General features: G+C 33.3%; 1 protein-coding gene across 10 annotated transcripts in view; it reads right to left on the reverse strand.

Moving 5' to 3' along the window:
• Nucleotides 1–21,591, reverse strand: part of EMSY (EMSY transcriptional repressor, BRCA2 interacting) — a 93,286-nt gene that overhangs the window by 37,011 nt on the left and 34,684 nt on the right. For all 10 annotated transcript variants that reach the window (XM_081279282.1, XM_081279280.1, XM_081279277.1 and 7 more), the window contains 3 exons: nt 11,220–11,369; nt 8,392–8,562; nt 3,039–3,175 (listed from right to left, as the gene is read on the reverse strand). In XM_081279282.1, the coding sequence (XP_081135408.1) occupies nt 3,039–3,175; nt 8,392–8,562; nt 11,220–11,369 (458 nt within the window). The remainder of the gene's footprint in view (nt 1–3,038; nt 3,176–8,391; nt 8,563–11,219; nt 11,370–21,591) is intronic.

A 21,591-nucleotide genomic window follows, 5' to 3' on the forward strand; every position in this document is an offset into this window, starting at 1 on the left:
CACAGAAAGGTTTTTACCAAGATGATGGGAAAAGGATTATATAACAAAGTACAAAGTTCCTAAATTATCAAAAATCCCAGACCTAAATGAAATGATCTTAGAAGTCATCTGAACAACTTTACCAAAGAAAAAATTAAAATTATTTCCTAATGTGTAAATTTTTTTAAATTATTACATCTAAAAATCCTTAATATACTATGCCATTCATAAAATGCACATATTAAAATAGAGCCAGAAAATTCTGGAAGAATATATGCTAATATGTTAACATCCAAGAGTTAGGATCCTAGGTCTCACCCCAACATTCTTCTTTACCTTTCAGTGTATCTGAAATGAATATTTATGAAATTAAAAAGTTACTGTGCAATATATTATAACTAAATATACAAATACAAAATAAATTCCCTTAAATTCTATGTATATGAAATCACAAGGGGACACAACAGAATGTCTACATGAAAAAGTATAGGCAACAGATGAGAAGAGCAAAGATATTAAAATTCTTTCTAAAGTTATATTTAAAAAAAAAAGGAAAAACTTAAGGCATTCCCCATGTTTTATTATTAGTATGTTACTAATATCACTAGTTACACTAGATAAAGTCCAGTAACTTTTCATCATTTTTTGTATTTTCGTTTGCCTTATTCTTAAGTATCATTTTCTGGTCATTTATGATTTCAACATTTTTACTTGAAGTTAGCTAAAATAACTTCAAATATAGTGACTTTACTAAATTATTAAAAAATTTACAATTAAGTTTGGCTTGGTGGCAAACGTAGTAGTCCAAGCTACTTAGGAGGTTAAGGTGGGAGGATTACTTGAACCCATGAGTTCAAGACCAGCCTAGGCAATATAGTAAGACTCTATTAAAAAAAAAAAAGTTTTAAAATTAAGATCCATGAAATAAAAAGGAAATTAAAAAAAGACCTCACAATTTTTACCTTATTAGTTTTTCTTAATTTCTAGATGTGTGGCCTTCCAAACTTAGCAGCCAATAAAAATAAAGTGCTTTTTATCCATGTCAGTTGGATAAAAAGCAATCACTCTGTGGACTTGGAGCTAAATATATTTGCATTACAAAAAATGTTAAATTTAACTATCTGTGGTAATTATCTAAGGGAAACAAAGTGTCTGCCAATTGTGTGATTACTTATTTCAATACACACACATCCTTGACAGCAGCATTTCTGGAAAGTGGCCAACATCCACTAGATTACAAGTGGGCACGCCTATCTATTCAACAGCTTGATGGGTCCTATCCAAGTATAACAACATGAACAAAAATAACTAGCAGACTTTTTTAAGAAGCTTTCCTGATGTGTATTGTGGGCATGCATAGGTGAGCAAGTGCATGTTCCTATGTGGTAAAAAAGCTGTTCTTATATGTTGATCTGCTTATTTTATTAGCATTGCCTATGTCCAACTGTTACTCAGATATATCTAGCAGAGACTACTCTCACAGGACTCTTCGATCTCTCCAACCACACAGGACCAATAGTATATGGCATCCCTGCTTATATATCAAGTACTATTGAACTATAAACCACATTTAAAAGGGCTCTGAAAATCTGAATTCTATTCTTGGCTCTATTTTTGGCTTACTATGTGAATTCAATCTAAAAACAATCCGATTTCCCACATGTTGAAAGTCTACTGCTAGATCCCTTCCAACATTCCAAAAATCATGATGCCTAAGAAGCTTTTATGTGATCTACTTAAAAGGACAGAATTCCATTTTCTAGAGAAGTCAGAAAAGGTAAGGACATTACAAAGCCTAAATAGTTAAATACCAAGAGTAGTAGCAATCTAAAGAAAACCAATGATAATGGACTTCCTATGTGCTAGACACTATTTTAAGCCCTTTTAAAATTGCTACCATAATCCCCAATGTACAAATAAGGAAATGAAAGATTAGAGAAGCTGAATAAGTCACCCAAGATCAAACAAGTACAATATTAAGACACAAGATCAGATCTACCTATAAACCTCTTAACAACTGCCTTTGAAGTGGCACCCCCTTTCTCCACAGAAAAACCCTCTTCACCATGGCTGATTTTAGGACTCTCAACAAAAGAGTCTCTGCGAAAGAGTCCAATGTAGATAAACTTCCTATTTTTGTGTTGCCCTGTTTACTTGGCCACTGGCCGAGAAGATACCAGCACTCCAGGTGCTGGACACCCCCTTATTAGTTTTTCACAAACATATCCAGAATAGTACTTTGAATAAATGTGCAAACAAGGCCCTGGCCTTGAGCTGGGCTTCACAGAGATGTCTACATTTTTAAGATAAGTTACAAATGGGCTCTATGGTAACAGCTGGCAGGGGGAGGAAAGAAAGGGAAGAAGAAGCTCTCCCCTTCTCAGGTGTTGTCCTTGAAGAGTTAACTTGCCTAGAACAGTGAAAGAAAAAGCTGCTTTTATGTGAACTTCTGCAGACTGTGAACTTCTGAGCCCCTCCCCTTACCTGCTGGGTATAAAATTCTGAAACTCCCTGAACTCGGGGTTCAGGGGATTAATTGATTACAGCAAACGCTGTGCCCTCTAAACCTGGCTGCAGCCACATAAAACTGTTTCCTGCTATCTTCGGTGCCTTGCCTCATTTGTCCTGACAACACCTTCAGAACTATAAATCAGTTCTTTGACTTTAAATTAATTTCATCTTAAACCCAAATATTTCTCTTTGCCTAGTCTATGCCAAATACTACTCTGATATCTACTGGCCATAAGTATGAATAAAATCATGTTCCAAAAGAAGTATTTCTGCAGTTAAGCCAATGAAGTTCTCCATCTGGACCAAGCTAAGTATCTAAATCATGGTCATAAGCAACCTAACTATGAGCAAACAAGAGCAGATGCTTTAGAAATTATTGTAAAAAATGGCATCAGTTGGTGATGTTTTAATAGTTATTATATCACAGTAGTGGTAAATCAAGCCATCTGGTCATTGTAGGGTTCAAAAGTCCTTAGGCAAATATTTGTATAGCTAATCTTTAAAATTTTCAGTGTATTGTTGAATCTGCAGTTCAAGCTCTTACTTACTCCAGCATTTAACAATGTTGTGACAACATTTTTGCCAGGGAGGCCTTGAATGGTCGTTCCTTTTCCTGTTGTCTTTTGCACAACAATCACATTAGGCTTGGAAGTCATTGGGATTGTAGTGATTTTGGTAGTTGTTCCTTAGAAAAGGGGGAAGAAAAGGAGACCTGAGTTAAGAACTAGTGATGATCATTTCTGTTTATGTTGTACAAAATTAAAACAAAACAAAATCTCTCCTTAAGCAAAGGCAAAACCAAAAACAAAACAAAAGTAAACAGACACATAGACCAAGTTGCAGATTCAACATGTACTTTTGTAATCTGCAGAACTCTAGAGATTGTGAGAATGAAATTTTGATTTATACTGTATATTTTATAGGTAGATTTTTATTTTTAACCATTAAGATCTACTATACAAACATAGTACCATATTGTCTTCTTCCCTGCATCCTTCCATAAAATTCTTCTCTTCAACCTATCAAATCTAACCACCTATTAAATCTATGCTCTATATTCTAATTGTCCAAGTTGAAAATCCTTTTGTAAATCCTTGATTTATGCCTTGTCTTGACTCTGCACCCAGTAACAAAATGAAAGCCCATGAGCTCTGTACTCTTTGTGCCACTGATTCCTTCAGTGCTTAGCACAGTGGACGGAATTACTTTATAACATTTGTACATTAAGTATGTCAATGAGCTCACTTTATCAGCAAAGTCATCAACGCTAGTTCAACAGGCAGGCCCTCCTCTTCTCTAGTTTCCATATTGCCTCCCTATTTCAAGTTTCTCTATCACAGAAACAGCTCTGGTGCGCCCTGACATATCCAACATACTAAAAAAAAAAACTAATTTTATCATGTCAAGAATCTGGAACATATTAAATTGGTTAAGAACCTCCCTAATCTCCATTGGATCTAATCCCAACTTTCCCTCTTGTGTTTCAAAATCTTACATGTTCTGGCCCTAATTCTACCAATATGATCTCATTAGTTCCTACTCCACGGTAAATTCCATAAATTCTAGGCTAACAAGTAATTTTTTCTTTATGGTTTCCCACAAACTACCACACAAAGCCCCAAATTCCTCAGCTAGCTTTTAGGGTTCTGTCAGGTGTGAATTATTAGGTTATCGAACATGTATCTCTCCTTCAGTGTTGGTTTCCATGGTGAGCACACCAACCGCAATGCTACTTTTGCTCCTATAATTTTCTCTGCATAAGAAAGCAGGTAGTCATATTCTTATAAAGGTCTATACATTACTTAACAGTGACTAAGTACAGAATAGGAACTTAATAAAAACATGACTCATATTCTTGAAAAGAAAAATTAAACAAAATTTTATTATTTTCCACTGGAAATCAGTAGTAATCATTAATAGAATTTTATAAATAAGATTGCACTAAGAATAGAAGTATTCCAGTTGTTTTTATTAAGAATTATTAATTTTGTCAATTTTGATATAAAAATACTTTTATAACATACTTGTCATTATCCAAGATCTCATCAGTTCAAAGTAAAACATTCAGAGATTATATATAAAAGCACTTTTATCCACCGACTAGCTTCACAACAGTTTTTCCCTTTATCTACAGTCTGAATAAGCAAGTTGTTACAAGCCACAAAAACCAAGCTACCCATTAAAGTTAAAGTTAAACCAACTTAAAGAGTAACTCTTAAGTCCAGTCCCTCGTATGTAATTAACTGTGAAGATCTCTTTGGACACTGCACTTCTCACCAAATATTTGATAACTGAAAAAATGTTTTTAGAAAGGAAGCACAAAAACCTACTTCAAGGAAATGTAAACTATGTTTCTAGCTCTACACCAGAATATATGGACCATTTTTTGACAAAACTTGCTCAACCAATGGATTTTATTTGTCTATCCTTTTCATTTCAAAGGCCTGTCAGTTTATAAGAATAGTTGTGAACCATGTCCACCAGTTTAACAAAATGGGGGGTGGGGTGGGGAATAAAGTTAAAAAACTCAAAGAAAAAGGATTAGTATAAGGAAAAGCAAGTTCAACATTATATTAAAATAGAATATAAAATTTGTCTACAATGATCAATTATAAATATCTTGAAATTCCAGGGAGCATGTTTCTATATCTAGAAATATTACTCATTACACACACACACACACACACACACACACACACAAAGTGAGAGACCATCTTCTATGCTTTCATAATAATGAGTTTATAGTTCTCATGATACAACAGAGTGCATCCCAAGTCATTTGTTTAGCATTCTTTAGGGCAGAGAATGAAACTCAAGTACTTAAACTCAAGTCTAAGTATCATAGCATCTGAATCATAACATATCAGAGAACTCACTATATAGTCCATACTTAAAAGTAAAGGCATAATGGTTGCAAATAACTTGTGAATCACATTTGATTCATAATGGGCTATGATTCTGATGCATTCCAATGATTCTTATTTTTTTAAAAAATACACTTGGAAAAGTTTGCATGTTATGGTAGGTTGGCTTAAAGAGAAACAGAAATTTATTGGCTTATATTTTACTATTCACAGATTCTTAAAACCCACACAATCTCAGTCTCTTGGGTAATGTTTTATGTTGTTTTTCTCAAATAATGTGACAATGAATGAATGGGGAAAAAATGTATAAACAAGAGCTCCTTGTCTGGACATTTTAGTAAAGATTAAGAGAATCATAGTTAAGTCTTGCCATTGTCACAGGTTCTTATAATGCCCTCAGAGTCAAGATAATGGATTCATTTTGAAAGGATTCAAACTTCTACATAAAATAGGTATATTTCTTCAACCAACACTCAATATGACTCACAAAAGCTTACAAACCTGATAATTATCATGTATATACACATATAACTATTTGATTAATATATGAATTAAATGGCTGTAAGAACAGTCATCACTTCCATTTAATTGCTTACTTTAGTTTAAAAAAATGAGCTTTCTAGAAAGTATTGAAGAAGCATTAATTTGCCTTCTAGGGTATTATACAAAGGGAGTAAGGAATTCACAAATAATTTATGTATAATAATATTCATTTCAGGATTATTTATAACAATAAAAAGACCTGTAAACAATCAAAAACATCAACAATAAGAAAAATAGTTAAATTATGGTAAATCACATGAGGGAATATTATGTGGCAACTAGAAGGGATATCAAAATATATTTACTAGGTATGTAAAAATAATCAACACATTTTATGAAACAAGGATAAAAATAATGTCCTAATTTTTAAAAATATACATATATTCACATAAACATATGAGTAAAAAAGGAATGAAAATACATTTCAATTTTAACACATTTCCATGGGTGGCAAAATTATGTGGTTTTTATCTTTGTACTTTTCCAAATTACCCCACAATGAAAGGAAATTTTGTTGTTTTTAATCTTCTAGTCTTATAGCTAGATGTCTAAATGTATTTTAGGAAAACTGCTTTTTGGTGGGGGAGGGAATTTTATTTATTTATTTTTTCATTTTTCATTGGTGCATTATAGTTGTAGTACATAATGGTGGGACTTGTTATATATTTGTACATGCACACAATATAACCATATAATTTGGCTAATATCATTCCCCAGTATTTCTCCTTTCCCTTGAGGGAGAGAATTTTAGAAACTAATATCTGCTTATGGATGAAGACAGAAAACTACTAACTTCATTCAACCAGATTACCAGTTTATGATGAATAGACAAAAGGATTTAAAAACTACTAATAAACTAACCTAAATCCTAGGATCACAGAATAACAGAATATTACAAAAAAAGAGAACTATCTTTATAAAGAACAGTGATAAGTAAACAAAGGATCCATTTAGAACAATCAGGAATGAGGAAAAATGCCAAACAGTGAAGGAAATATGAAGACATCATAATCTTTATGCAATGAATAAAGTTGCATGTATACCAAGTAAGTATATGCTACAGTGCCAGAAAAGCTTAATAACTCTTCCCATGTATACCCATTTACTTGAAATAACAACCAAGTGAGTGGTTCTATATTTAATATGAAGGTGGATAATATATACAGGATATAGATCTTAAATCTCTGCCTCTAGGAAAATATGCCTGCTTATGTTCCTCTAACGTACTACAAAACAACTACATCATGAATAAGGTCTATAAATAAGGCTTCATCTAACATTCCCTTCAAGCTATATGGTATTATAAACTCATATATAAGTAAAAAAAGAAAGAATCCTAAGGTCATAAAAAGTTACCTACCAATGAAAAACATAACTTTTTGAAAAATGCTTAATTGAGTAAATGTTCTATATTATTTGAAGATATTGTCAAGTAATAAATTATAATTTGAGTTATCACTGTGTTATTTAAATATCCTCTTAAAAGTTAAGAGTACAATGACTCTTTCCCTACTTTCATCCTCCTCAGTTTGGCAAACACTGAATTTTCTCACTTACACTTAAAAGAAGAGCCAAAATTAACAGCTTTAAATATAGTGTTTGATGCCAATACCATGCTCTGCTTTGCCTTTTTTCATTCCTTGAGTTTTCAGCAACATCAAATTACTGCCAGAAACTTCAGTCCCTTGATTTTATAATATTAGAACAACTCACCAGGGGCAAACAAAATACGACTAGTCTACAAAAATGGCAGCAGTTAAAATCATAAGGCTTGCTTAATCAGAGATTATTTAGATCATTTTAATTAAAAAATAATAATCAGTGAAAACAGATGCCATGTTAACATTCCACGTCAGGGTCCATGACCCAAATATTGTAGGCCAATAAAAACCAGGTAAAATTCCAATATACCAATAAATAGGCAGATGGTTAACAACCTTACTATCTGAGTAAAATATTTTTTAAAAGCAAACAGTTAAGATAAATGGTGAAAAGCAACTAAAGATATTCAAATATTTTTATTTTTAACAGGCTAAAGTAACATTAGTAACTGAAATTATGAGATATGTTCCTTCAATTGAGTTCAATGTATTAATACTACTTCTTCCACTGCTCTAACTTGTACAGACATGGATAGGTCAGTTGGACCTCTAAATCCAAATCTGTCTTCATTTGTAAAATGGGCACAATAATAACCACCTGAAGAGTTACTATAAAGTCTGACTGGGTTGACAAATGGGAGAATATTTTGTAAATTAAAAATCTCTATGCAAAAATCAACCATAATCTTTGCATTGTGATTAAAAACAAGTAATTATTCTTTTAATTTTAGAACTATCAAAGACTAAGAAATATTTAATCTCTAAACACAAGAACTAAAAACAAAGCTTTAGATTTCTAAGAAAAATGAGATCAAGCAATCCTTCAATAGTGAAAATGTTTTTCCTCTCACTAGAGGACACCTATGCTTTTGATATATTTCAGATATACCTACCAGAAACTATATTACTGCTAATTATCTTGCCCCCCAAAGTAGCTAATGATTTGGGTACTACTGTAATGATGCTACCACTGGTAGTTTTCACATAGGTTGCAGCTCCAGGTGTTGCAGCCATCCGACCTATGGATGGGCTCACTGTTGGCCGGGTATAGGTTGCCTGTGTACCTAGAGAAGAGAAAAAGCCAAAAGAAAAACTCATCATCACTTACAGAAGAATAACTTGTTTAACCATAATTCAATGTAACCTACATTGCTTTAACTTGAAAATGGAATTTTCAGGTGTCAAGACATTAATTTAGAGTTTTACAGTCAGTCTTCAATGCACATAGCAAGAACAAATGCCAAGTCAATTTGAATTAATTTTACACTTAAAATTTTGTGATGTGTTGCATCAAATTACTAACTCAAGAAAAAGTAGCGCTAAGCCTGTTCCCTTCTTCAACTACCTTCTTCCACTAGTTTTATGCCAAAAGAAACTTAAAATTTAATCATCTTTCCTGCCAGAGCATTTTAGGTATTTTTATTATAGATTTTAAGGTATCTGCATCTGTTTTATGTTGTCTTAGTGTCAAACCCGACGTCAGCACTCAGCAAATAAGGCAGTATTATTTGTCTAAAATTTTATAAACTTTTACTTTTTTACACTCTCCTGACCTCTAAATATATTTCCATCTTTTAAAGGGTTATTCCATCATTTTACTAGAGATTAAAGCTGAAGCTGCCAAGAGTTGCCAGGAATATTTCTCTATAGCTAAATTTTTTTCCACTTACATATTTCCTCAACTTTAACTGACCTACTAGAATATTTTTCTTTATATCTCTCAAAGGATTTTATATCCTTTCCCTCTATTTTGGGGACTTTTCTCTTTACCAAACAGGAATTAGAAATTAACCAGATGCGCCTTCTTTATTTCTTACACAGCCAGTAAGACTATTACAGTATAGTCTCAGACTATTCCTGAAAAAAAAATTATTAGCCTTGGGGAAATGAAAAAAAAAAAAAAAAAAGCAACAACAACAACCAAGGTAGTACTTTTTTCAACTTAAATTTTTTTGTCATAATAATAATAATTAGATTCAAAGACTATTCTGATAGCCACTTATATTCCCAACCCCCAAAAAAGTTATTTTAGCAATTTATTAACCTTTAAAAATACATCCATTACTCAAAAAAGGGAGGAGTGAAGAAACATTTAGTAGAATCAGTTTGAACTGGTTACAAACATACATCCAAATTTAAACAACAACAACAAAAACCCTAGTAGAAAGTAAATATGGCATGGGCACCAAAGGTTTGAATACTATGAATCATACATTCAATTTTGGCTTTTGTTTTAAAATAGGAAACACTTATTCTAATATAGACAAACACGGGCACAGTATAATTTTTCACTGCCCTCCCCTAACATGAGGAATCATATATATATACATAATATTAACATCTTTGAGCCAAATGGAGAAGAGTTTGGGCTAAGTATGATATATTTAATATGAGAATAACAGTGTTTAAAATAGAAACAGAAAGTAAAATGGTGGTTGCCAAGGACTATAGAAAAGGGGGAAATGGAGAGTTCTTATATAATGGGTATAGAGGTTCAGTGTGGGAAGAGGAAAAAGTTGTGGAGATAGATGGTACTAATGGTTGTACAACAATGGGCAAGTACTTTATGCCAATGAAATGTATATTTGAAAGTGGTAAATTTCATATTATGTATATTTTAACCAAAATTAAAAAACAAAACAAAACATAGGTTCTGGAGTCAAACAGATATGGGTTCAAATCTCAGCTCTCTTCTTATTGGCTATGTGACCTTAGGCAAACTGGTTGATGCAAGTCACTGAAAATGGAAATAATAAAGCCTAAAGGAGATTAAATACAATGCTTGTATAGATCTCAACATACTGATCAATAAAGGACAGCTTATAATACTTGAGATAGGTATCATTTTGTACTGCTAGACAGTACAGTCTAAAACTGTGTCATCTAAATACTGGCCCTCCTCAAAAAGTTTGGTTAAAAGTTAAAGACACTTTGGCTATGGGCATAGCTCAGCAACTGGAGTATCTGCTTAGCATTCATGTGGCCCTGAGTTAAATCACCAGCACACCACTGGGGGGGAAAAAAAGAGTTACAAGACATTTAAAATACTAGTAATGGCTAATTCTAATATTAATAGTAATAGCTACTGAGCACTATACTGGGGACTTTTTATATACTTGATTTCATTTAAAACTTACAATAATCTATGAGTTAGATATTAGTCTCCCCTTTAAATTAGACAGGGGAAAAGATTTAGAAAAGTAAGCAACCTGCTAAAGGTCACAAAGGATAGTACTATTTACAAGGTCCTACGATATCACTTTCTCAAACACAGGCTGACTGCTTACTCTTTGGGCATAATGGCATCCTGTGCTTCCCTCAGCCTCAATAACACTTACTATCCTATGACACAGGTTCTTGATCTCAGCAGAGTAAGATCCTGTGGGTTGGCATTGTTTTCATTTGGTCAACAAATCCTCAACAAGCACCTACTTACAGGCCAACTCTCTATATATGATGAATAAACAAGACGTGGTGAAAAATAAATTAACCACTAGCAAAGTATGAGAAATTGTGGTAAATTCTATAAAGGAAAAGAACAGAGGACCATGAGAAAGAATAGTAAGAGACAGCCAGTTTTAGGGAGGTAGGTGGATCAAGAAAGGTCTCTCTGAAGAATTATTTCATTAATCTCTTGATCCCCAATGTAGAGAATATCACTGGTACAGAGATTTTGCTTGATGAACATATGAATGAATGGACTGATACTCATGAGACTTACCCGTAGGAGTGGTTACCAGTTTAGTTGTCATAATTGCACCATTACTGCTAACCACCATAATAGGGGAATTGCTACTGGTGGGAAGAGTTGCAGTCACTGGTTTAGGTAAGATTTTACTTGGCTGAACCTGTTGTGTGATGATTTTAACACCTTTGAAAGAAGAAAGATGAATCTCAGTACAAAGTTTTTTAAAAACATGCCCCTTACACCAACCCAAGAGGGCAGTAATACATATATTTACTCAGTCTTATGCAAGGAGATGTTTTTTTTTTTCATATTGATGAGACTCTTTCAACTTTTAGCCTCAAATTCCTGTCTTTCCTAATTTTTCTCATTTCAGGAATGAAAGTAAGACATTACATTAACAAAGTTCTTGAAGAAAAATAAATCTTGACTTTTTGTATATGTTGGGATCATATAAGAGCTTTTAAATCAAAGTTAGCAATTGTACTTTAACAAGCAAATAATCTGCTCCACACAAATACTTGGGATGAAAGGAATATCATAAGAAGTCAAACCAAGTCACAATACTATTTTCACTGAATAATTCATGAAACAAAATATTTCACTATAGACAACCACCAAGGATTATAACTTTTTTAGATGGTGACTTAGGTTGAGACATTAGGAAGGAAACAGGTCTACGTATTTAACAGCCTTAATAATTAAATAATTCTTAATAACTTAATTCTTAAATATTAAACTTCTTATAGTCAATAAAAAATTAAAATTATGGTATCTAGACATATTAAACAAGTTACTTAATCTCTGTGACTTAGTTTTCTCATTATTAAGTAAAAATAATATTAGTTTATATCTCATTGGGCTATTATGAGGATTAAATAAATTCAAATTACAAACTGACTAATACATGAAAAAATTCAATAATTATTATTGTGAAAATAAATAATTATTGATAATATAATATAATAAACTATAAACAGTGAAGCTGTAAGATGAATAATGACTTCTATTTCATTAATGACTTCTAATAAAGCAAATATAAAAAGAAGCCACTACAGAAATAATCACAGACACAGAAAAAAACAAGAGAATCATAAGAGATAATTCTGCTCAATCCTAAACAAATAAACTGAAAATCTGGATTGGATGATATTCTAGGAAAATCTCCTTTACTAGAATTGATCCTGGGGGGCTGGGATTGTGGCTCAGTGATAGAGTGCTCACCTAGCACATGAAAGGCACTGGGTTTGATCTTCAGCATCACATAAAAATAAATAAATAAAAATAAAGGTATTGTGTCCGTGTATAAATAAAAACATATATATATTTTTTAAAGAAAACTGACCTTGGAAAAGAAAGTCAATTAAAATAGACAAGTTTACATAAAAGAAATTTTTAAGAACTCCAACCCCCATCAATAAGTAGAAGACTCAGATACTTGCACTGGACAATTCTACTGTCCTTTAAAAAATAATAATTCCAATGTACTTAAAACCATTCCAGAGATACATTTCTGGTAAGATAGCATGAAGGCCTAAGCTAATCTACTAATCCAGTGAAAAGTGATGAAAATTATGAAACAATAATCTTGAAAGGCTCTGGAAATGGTTTCTAGGTCAAATAGCAAATGAAAAAAGAAATCTACTCAAGAAAATCCACCAAAAGTTCATAAGAAAGGCAAGATCTGTGCTATTTGAACTAAAATAGTTTCTTCCTTTGTCCCTTTCAGTTTCAGACTGTTGTGGGCAAGGACACAGGGTTCCTTCTGCCCCTACTCCAGTTGGAGGGCCTTCTTCTTAGAAAGAACAGGACTTAAGCTATCCCATCCTGCCCCTAGCTATTTGTTGTTAAGGCTAAATTCTGAGCAAGTGCAATTAAGCGGTGGGTGCTTCCTTCTTCTGTTCAGCCCCTAATTCATGGACAAATGCTCTAACTCAGGTGGGGCATCACTAAGAATACTGGAGCACTGATCACCTCAGCCCAGCTTATGAGGCAGTGGATCTACCACCAGGAGCAGCAAGCTTAACGAACTTCAGACTGCTCTCCAGATCCAACCTTCACTGAGCACTTAGTGCCTAAAGCAGGGGTGCTACCTGGAGAGTAGTTTACCATTGACCCCACTCCTCCCAGTTCCAGAGCGCTGGCTCAGGGACTATGTCTGAAAATAGAAATAAGTCATAAAACCAGACAGCTCCTACTATCTTGCCAAAGGAACTGACTTCATTTGTACCAGATTATGGAGAAGTTCAAGTTTTGAGCATTTTCAAGAATACTGGAGGATGTGGTGAAAGGTAATTGGAAAGAGATTCAAGAATTTAATGAAGACAACAATCTAGATTACAGGCTAATTTATAGAAGAGAACTGGGGAATAAGAAAACTGAAAGGAGCCCTCCTGGGGTCAGAACAAGTATCAAAAATGAACCCCAGAAACTATTCTGTCAAAGGGTTCAAAATTTGGATTTGTGTATAAAACAATTTGTGTCCCAGGCATTGTTCAAAACAACAGAGAAATTATTCAGCAGTTGTAGAGTTTAATAGCTGGATGTGGCCAGGGGAAAGAAAGAGCCATACTAATATTATTGTCATGCCAAAGTTCCCTGAGGAACAGTATCAGAGTTAACATGGTAGAGGAATGGGGGAAAGTGGGAAGATTGGAATGGGAAAAGAGAGTAGAATGAATTAGACATAACTTTCCTATGTTCATATAAGAATACACGATCGGTGTAATTCCACATCAAGTACAACCCACAAGAATGGGAAGTTATATTCCATGTATTAATAATATGTCGAAATACATTCTACTGTCATGTGTAACTAAAAAGAACAAATAAAAAATAAAAACTTTGGGCTGTGGTTATGGATCATGGCAGAGTGCTTGCCTTGCACAGGTGAGGCACTGGGTTTAATCCTCAGCACCACATAAAAATAAACAAACAAAATAAAGATATTGTGTCCATCTATAACTAAAAAATTAAAAAATACATTTAAAAAAAATAAATAAAAACACTATAGGGGAGGGGGTGCAGGAGGGAGAAGGAAATAGACTTCTAAAATAACTATCTAAACAAATAACCAAGCAAATAACAATAACAAATTCTTGGAGGGAGGAGACCAGTACTTGGCTACATTATATTACCTAAATGTCCAATTTCCAATAAAAACATTAGGGGACATGCAAAGAAACAGGAAGAAATAATGGCTGAAAACGTTCCAAATTTACCAAAATGCAATAACCTACACATCCAGATAGCTTAAAAAACTTCAAGTAAAATAAACATAAAAAGATCCATAGTAAAAATGCTAAAATTCAATGTTAAGGAGAAAAATCTTGTAAAAGAAAAACAATTCATCACTTATAAAGAACTGACATGAGGTTAACAGTTTACGTCTCAGTAAAAACAACAGAAGTTAGCAGGGTAAAGGATAAAATAGAGCTCAAAGAAAAAACTCACTGGAAAATCCTATAATTCAGCAAAGCTATCTTAAAAATGAAGGTGAAACAAAGTCTTTATCATAGAAGCAAAAACTGAAAGAATGTGTTACCAGTACATCTGCCTCACAAGGGACACTAACGGTAGTTCTATGACTAGAAGGAATAAGGAATAAGAGAATAACGTCTGTTTTTCCCACATCTGTTCAATACTGTACTAGAGGTTCGAGTCAAGGAAATTAGGCAAGAAAAAAGAAATAAAAATATCCAGATTGGAATAGCAGAAACTATCTCTATTGCAGATGACCTGATCTTTTATTTAGAAAAACCTAAGGAATCCACTAAAAAAAAAAAAAAAAAAATTCATTTTCTTTCCTTTTTTTTTTTAAGACACGGGGTCCACTATGTTGCACAGGCTGGCCCTGAAATCCTGACCTCAAGCAACCAACCTGAACCTGCCTCAGTCACCTAACCCCCCACCAAGAAACTCAGACTATAGGCACACACCAATGTGCCAGGCTAGGAAAATCTAAATTATGGGAAAATATATCATGTCCACAAATCAAATGATTTAACATTAAGATGATAATATTCCTCAAATTAATCTACAGAGTGAATCCAATTCCTATTCTGATGACTTTTGTAGAAATTGATAGGTGAATTACAAATTTCATATTACAACTGCTGAATAATTTCTCTGTTGTTTTAAACAATGCCTGGGACACAAATTGTTCTATACACAAATCCAAAACAAAAAAATCCACACTTTAAGATTTCAAAACTTATTACAAACCAATGGAAATCAAACCAGTACAGTACTGGCATAACACACAGACACAGACCAATGGAACAGAACTGAGTCCAGAAATAAACCAATACACCTATGGTCAACTAATTTTTTTTACAGAGTTACCAGGACAATTCAATGGGGAAAAGAAATATTTTTTCAACAAGTTATGCTGGGATAATTAGATAGCATATACAGAATAATGAAATAGGACCTTGTATTTGTCTATTTTTTTATTACTACACCAAAATCCTTGGGACAGGCTAGTTTTATAAAGTAAAGAGGCTTATCTAGCTCATAGTTTTGGAGTATGAAAGTTCAAGATCATTGGCCCTACTGATTTAGCCTCTGGTGAGAGCACTGTGGTAGAAGTTTAAGCAAGAATAAAACATCACCAAAGAATAATTCATGGGTAGAACTCAATTGTGTGTGTGTGTGTGTGTGTGTGTGTGCGCGCGAGTGCGTGCTAGGGATCAAACTCAGGGCCTTGCACATGCTAGTGCTTTAACACTACAATACATCCCCAACCCTAGGCTGTCACAATAACTCAGGGGTACCACAAGAGTTTCTGAGGATAGCTGATCAATGACCTAAGGATCTGCCATTAGACCCCATCTCTTAAAGGTCCACACCACCTCTCACATTATCACTCCGTGGACCAAACTTCTCACACATAAATCCTTATAGAACACAATCAAACCATATCCAAACAGCATACCTTTACCTCACATAATATACAAAATTAAGTAAAAAATGATCAAAGATACCAAAGAGGTAAAACAAAGTGTTAGAAGATAGGAAAAAAACTTCATGATCTTGGGTCTTGGCAAAGAATCATTAAATATAACACTAAAAACACATGCAAAAATCGGGCTGGGGTTGTAGCTCAGTGGCAGAGCATGTGTGAGGCACTGGGTTCTATCCTCAGCACCACATATAAATAAATAAAAAATAAAGGTACATCAACAACTAAAAAATATTAAAAAAACACATGCAGCAAAAGAAAATGATATGAACTAGACATCATCAAAAATTTAAATTTTTTTGTACTTTAAAGGATATCAACAAGAAACTGAAGAAACAACTAAAGAGAATGGGAGGAATATATGGATATTGCATGTGATAAGAGTTTAATGTAAGGATATAAATTCATACAATTCAATGGCAAAAAGACAAACAATCCAATTAAAAATGAGCAAAGAATCTGAGTAGGTATTTCTTCAAGGAAGATATGTGAAAGGTCCAACAAGTACATAAAAAGATGCTTAATATCCTTGTCATCAAAGAAATGCAAATTCAGACCATAATGAAATACCACTAGTTAGAAATTAGGATGGCTAGAATCAAAAAGTAGGAGAACTACAAGTATTGGCAAGAATGTAGGGTATTTGGAATTCTCATGCATTCATTGCTGGTGGGAATGTAAAACGATGCAGTTCTTTAGAAAATAGTCTGGCAGTTCTTCAAAGAATTAAATATAGAGTTATCATATAACCCAGCAATTCTAATACACACACACAACACACACACACACACACACACACACACACACACACATATTCAAAAATTCACACACAAATAAATGTTTTTAGCAGCATTTTCATAATTGCCAGCAGGTAAAAACCATCCAAATATATATCAATGTCCATCCAAATGAACAAACACATGCATACCCATGTTTTTAGTAGCACAATCCACAACAGCCATAGTATGGATCCAGCCATGGTGTTCATTAACAGATGAATGGGCAAAGAAAATGTGGTATTTGTTCACAATGGATTCAATCATAAAGAAAAATGAAATTGTCATTTGCAGGAAAGTGGATGGAATATAAGAACATTATGCCAAGCAAAATAAGCCAAAGGTCATGGGTTGAATGTTTTCTCATATGTGGAAGCTAGACAGAAAAAAGGAAAAGAAATGTGGAGCAGGGATCTCATGAAAAATCTAAGGGAGATCAGTAAAGTAAAGGAACCAGGGGGAGGAAGAAGGGGAGGGAAGGGGAAATACTGGGGAATGATACTGGCCAAATCATATTATGTGCATGTACAAATATATAACAACAAATCCCATGATAACACACTAATAAAAAAATACAGAAAAAAGAATCAAATACTAATATATGCAACAACATACATAAACCTTAAAAACATGTTAAGTGACTAAAACCAGACACAAAAGATCACATATTATATAATTTCTTTCATATCAAAGTACAGGATATGAAAATCTAGAAATCAATAATAATAGGGAGCCAGGCATGGTAGCTCGTGCCTAAAATCCCAGCATCTAGGGAGGCTGAGGCAGGAGGATAGCAAGTTCAAAACCAGCCTCAGCAAATTAGCAAGGCCCTAAGCAACTCAGTGATACTCTGTCTCAAAAAACAAAAAATAAAAAGGGTTGGGGATGTGACTCAATGTTTAAGCACCCCTGGGTTCAATACCTGGTACTAAAAAAAAAGAAAGAAAAAGAAAAGAAAAACATAACAGGGGATGCTTATGGATGGGTACAAGGAGTAGGAGGTAATAGCTAAAGGTTATAGGGTTTCTTTTTGAGGTGATAGAAATATTTTAAAATCATAATAGATGATCTGTGAACATATTAAATACCACTGATGGGCTGATGTTGTAGAGTAGCTCAGTGGTAGAGTGCTCACCTAGCACGTGTGAGGCCCTGGGTTCCATCCCTAGCATCACATAAAAATAAGTAAATAAAATAAAGGCATTGTGTCCAACTACACCTAAAAATTAAATATTTTTTAAAAATACCATTGAATTGAACACATTTAATGAGTTAAGCAAATGCTTTGTGAAGTAATCTCAAGAAAACTTGATTTTATTTTTAATCCATACAAAAAAGGGAAAATTTTAAAATTCTTGCTAGGAAGCACACATAACATGGAAACAAAAACCTGACGAAGCCATGAGTGGTGGTGCACACCTGTAATCCCAATGGCTGGGGAGGCTGAGGCAGAAGGGTCGCAAGTTCAAAGCCAGCCTCGGCAAAATCGAGATGCTAAGCAACTTAGTGAGACCCTATTTCTAAATAAAATACAAAAAGGGCTGAGGATGTGGCTTGTGGTCAAGTGCCCCTGAGTTCAATCCCTGGTACCAAGAAAAAAACACAAACAAAAACAAAAACAAAAAAACACCTGACATGAACTGTACACACACACACACACACACACACACACACACACAAAAAGACTACAGATGAATGTCAAAATAAATAAATAAATAAATAAATAAATAACTGAATCACAAATAAAAATGTAACCAAAACACCTCAGAAACTAGAACCTTGCAAAACTAGGAAACAGTGTATATACATATAATAAAATCCCCTTTTTACTAGAAAGATAAAACTATTCCAAATACAGTGTAATATGCAGGGAAAAAAATCAACTGTGATAATTTTTTTTCAGTATATTATAATACCACATTACACTAAACAAACACTAAGGAAATAGAACAAAATGATATATACATTATAAATAAATCAAAATTGAATCCTAAAATATTTTCAAACAAGCTAGAGGAAGGCAAGAAAATACAAACAGAATAACAAGAAACAGAAGAAACAAACAGAAAACAAATAATAAAATAGCACTTAAGCTCTACCATATCAACAATTACCTTAAATGTAAGTGGTCCAAAGACATAATTTATAAGACAAAGACTGGCAGAGTGAATTTAAAAAAACCCAACCACACTAAGTTCTGTCTACAAGAAAATCATTTCAAACACAACACACATAGTTGAAAATAAGATGATGGGAAATTATATATTGTTGAGATAATGAATCCAAAGAAAACAGGAGTGGCTATCTTAATTATAGATAAAGTAGACTTTAAAAGGCAATACAATTCACTGTGTCCAATCAACATAATACCTGGCAAATCCAAAATCACTGTAGTTTTCTACTACATGGACTAAATATACTAATGTGGGTTTGATATCATCATTTTGTAGATTATGTGTCAAGCTTTCCAAATTGAAATTGGAATAAAACTTCAATAGTGGAAATAAAAATAAAACATCATCTTTTTTTTCCCCCTAAGAAAAGTAGACTTCAGAGCAAAGAAAATTACTGAGGGAAAAAAAGGGATACTAAATAATGAAAAAGAACCAATCTACCAAGATATATAATGTTTCTAAATATATATGTATCAAACAACAGATGCATTAAAATACATAAAGGAGGGCGGGGTTGTGGCTCAGAGGTAGAGCGCTTGCGTGAGGCATTTGGTTCAATCCTCAGCACCACATAAAGTAAAATAAAGACACTGTATCCACCTATAACTAAAAAATTTTAAAAAATAAATAAAATAAAATAAAATACATGAAGCAAAACCACATAAATAATTCTGGGGTGAAGTCCTACAAATATAGTTGCAAACTTTAACATTTCATTCTGACCAGTGATAGATAACCATATGAGAAATTTAACCATATAGGAAATCTAACAAGACTACAAGATAACTGCCAGGCTTGGTGGTGCATGCATCTAATCCCAGCAGTTTAGGAGACTGAGACAGGAGGATTGCAAGTTCTAAGCCAGCCTCAGCAATTTAGTGAGGCCCTAAGTAACTCAGCAAGACCCTGTCTCTAAATAAAAGATAAAAAGGGCTGGGGAGGTGGCTCAGTGGTTTCAACCCCAGGTACCAAAAAACAAAGACAAAAACCAGGATAAATTAATAAAACAAAGAACAAGATCTGACTTACACATTATACATATGCACCCAATATTAGTATATTTCTTTAAGTACCCTGGAACATTTACCACAGTAGAACATATCTTGAGCCAAAAACAAGCCTCAACAAATTTAAAATAACTGAAATGATGTTATGTATGTTCTCAGACCACAGTGAAATCAAACTAAAAATCAATATTGAAAAAACCATAGAAAAATCTCCAACCGTTTAGAAATAAAATAAAACACTTATAAATAATCCAGGGATCAAATAGGAGGTCTCAAAGGAAATTTTAAAAACACACAAAATTGGATGAAAATGAAAACACAACATATCAAAACATACAGGATACTACTAAAACATGCCTGAGGGAAATTTATCACAAACATATTTATACAGATGTAGACATAAATGTTAAATGCTTAGAAAAAGTCTTAATAATGTAAGTTCCAATCTCAAGAAAGTAGAAGAGCAAATAAACCCACCCAAAATAAAAGGAAGGATATAATACTGAATTTGAAAACAGAAAAATGATGGGAAGGAACAATCAAAAATCTATTTCTTAAAAAACAAAAAAACTTGGGCTGGGGTTGTAGCTCAGTGGTAGAGTGCTCGTCTCACATGTGGAAGGCACTGGATTCAATCCTCAGCACCACATAAAAATGAAAATAAGGGTATTGTGTCCATCTACAACCAAAAAAAAAAAAAAAAAAAAACATTAAAAAACCAAAAAACTTCAGGCTGGGAATAGGGTTCAGTGATAAAATGGGCTCAATCCCCATTACCACACACACACACACACACAAAATCTTCAATAAAATAAATAAACCTCTTACAAGTCTGACAAAGAAAAAGACATAAAACCACCAATATAAAATGAAACAAGGAACATTAATATAGATCCTGTTGCTACGAAAAGGATAATAAGGAACTAATACTAACAAATACACACACACACACACACACACACACACACACAAATATATATATACACTCATAAATTTTGATAACTTAGAAGAAATGGACTGAAAATCATAAACCATCAAAATTCAACCAAGATGAAACAGATAATCAGAATAGTCCTCTATTAAAAGAAACTGAATCATAATTTAAAAGCTCCCAAAACAGAAATCTCCAGGCCCTGATGGTTTCCTGTAAAGAATTAATGCTAATGTTATACAATCTCTTTTAGAAAATAGAGAAGGAAGAAACACTTCCAAACTCATTTTATGAGCTCAAGCAAACTGAAGACAGTACAAAATAAGAAAACAACAGGTCAATATTTCTGATGAACAGAAACAAAAATTCAAGCCAGCAATGTGTAAAACAGAATTATACATCAAAACCAAGTAGGGTTTATTTCAGATATGCAAGGCTGGTCAACAGAAAAATCAATCAATGTAATCCAGCATACTAACAGACTAAAAAAAAATCATATCCATTGAACAGAGAAAAGGTATTTAACAAAATCCAACATCTATTCATAACAAAGTCCC

This window comes from Spermophilus citellus (assembly GCF_964194105.1).
Source record: "Spermophilus citellus genome assembly, chromosome: 2".
In the NCBI taxonomy this organism is placed as follows: Eukaryota; Metazoa; Chordata; class Mammalia; order Rodentia; family Sciuridae; genus Spermophilus; species Spermophilus citellus.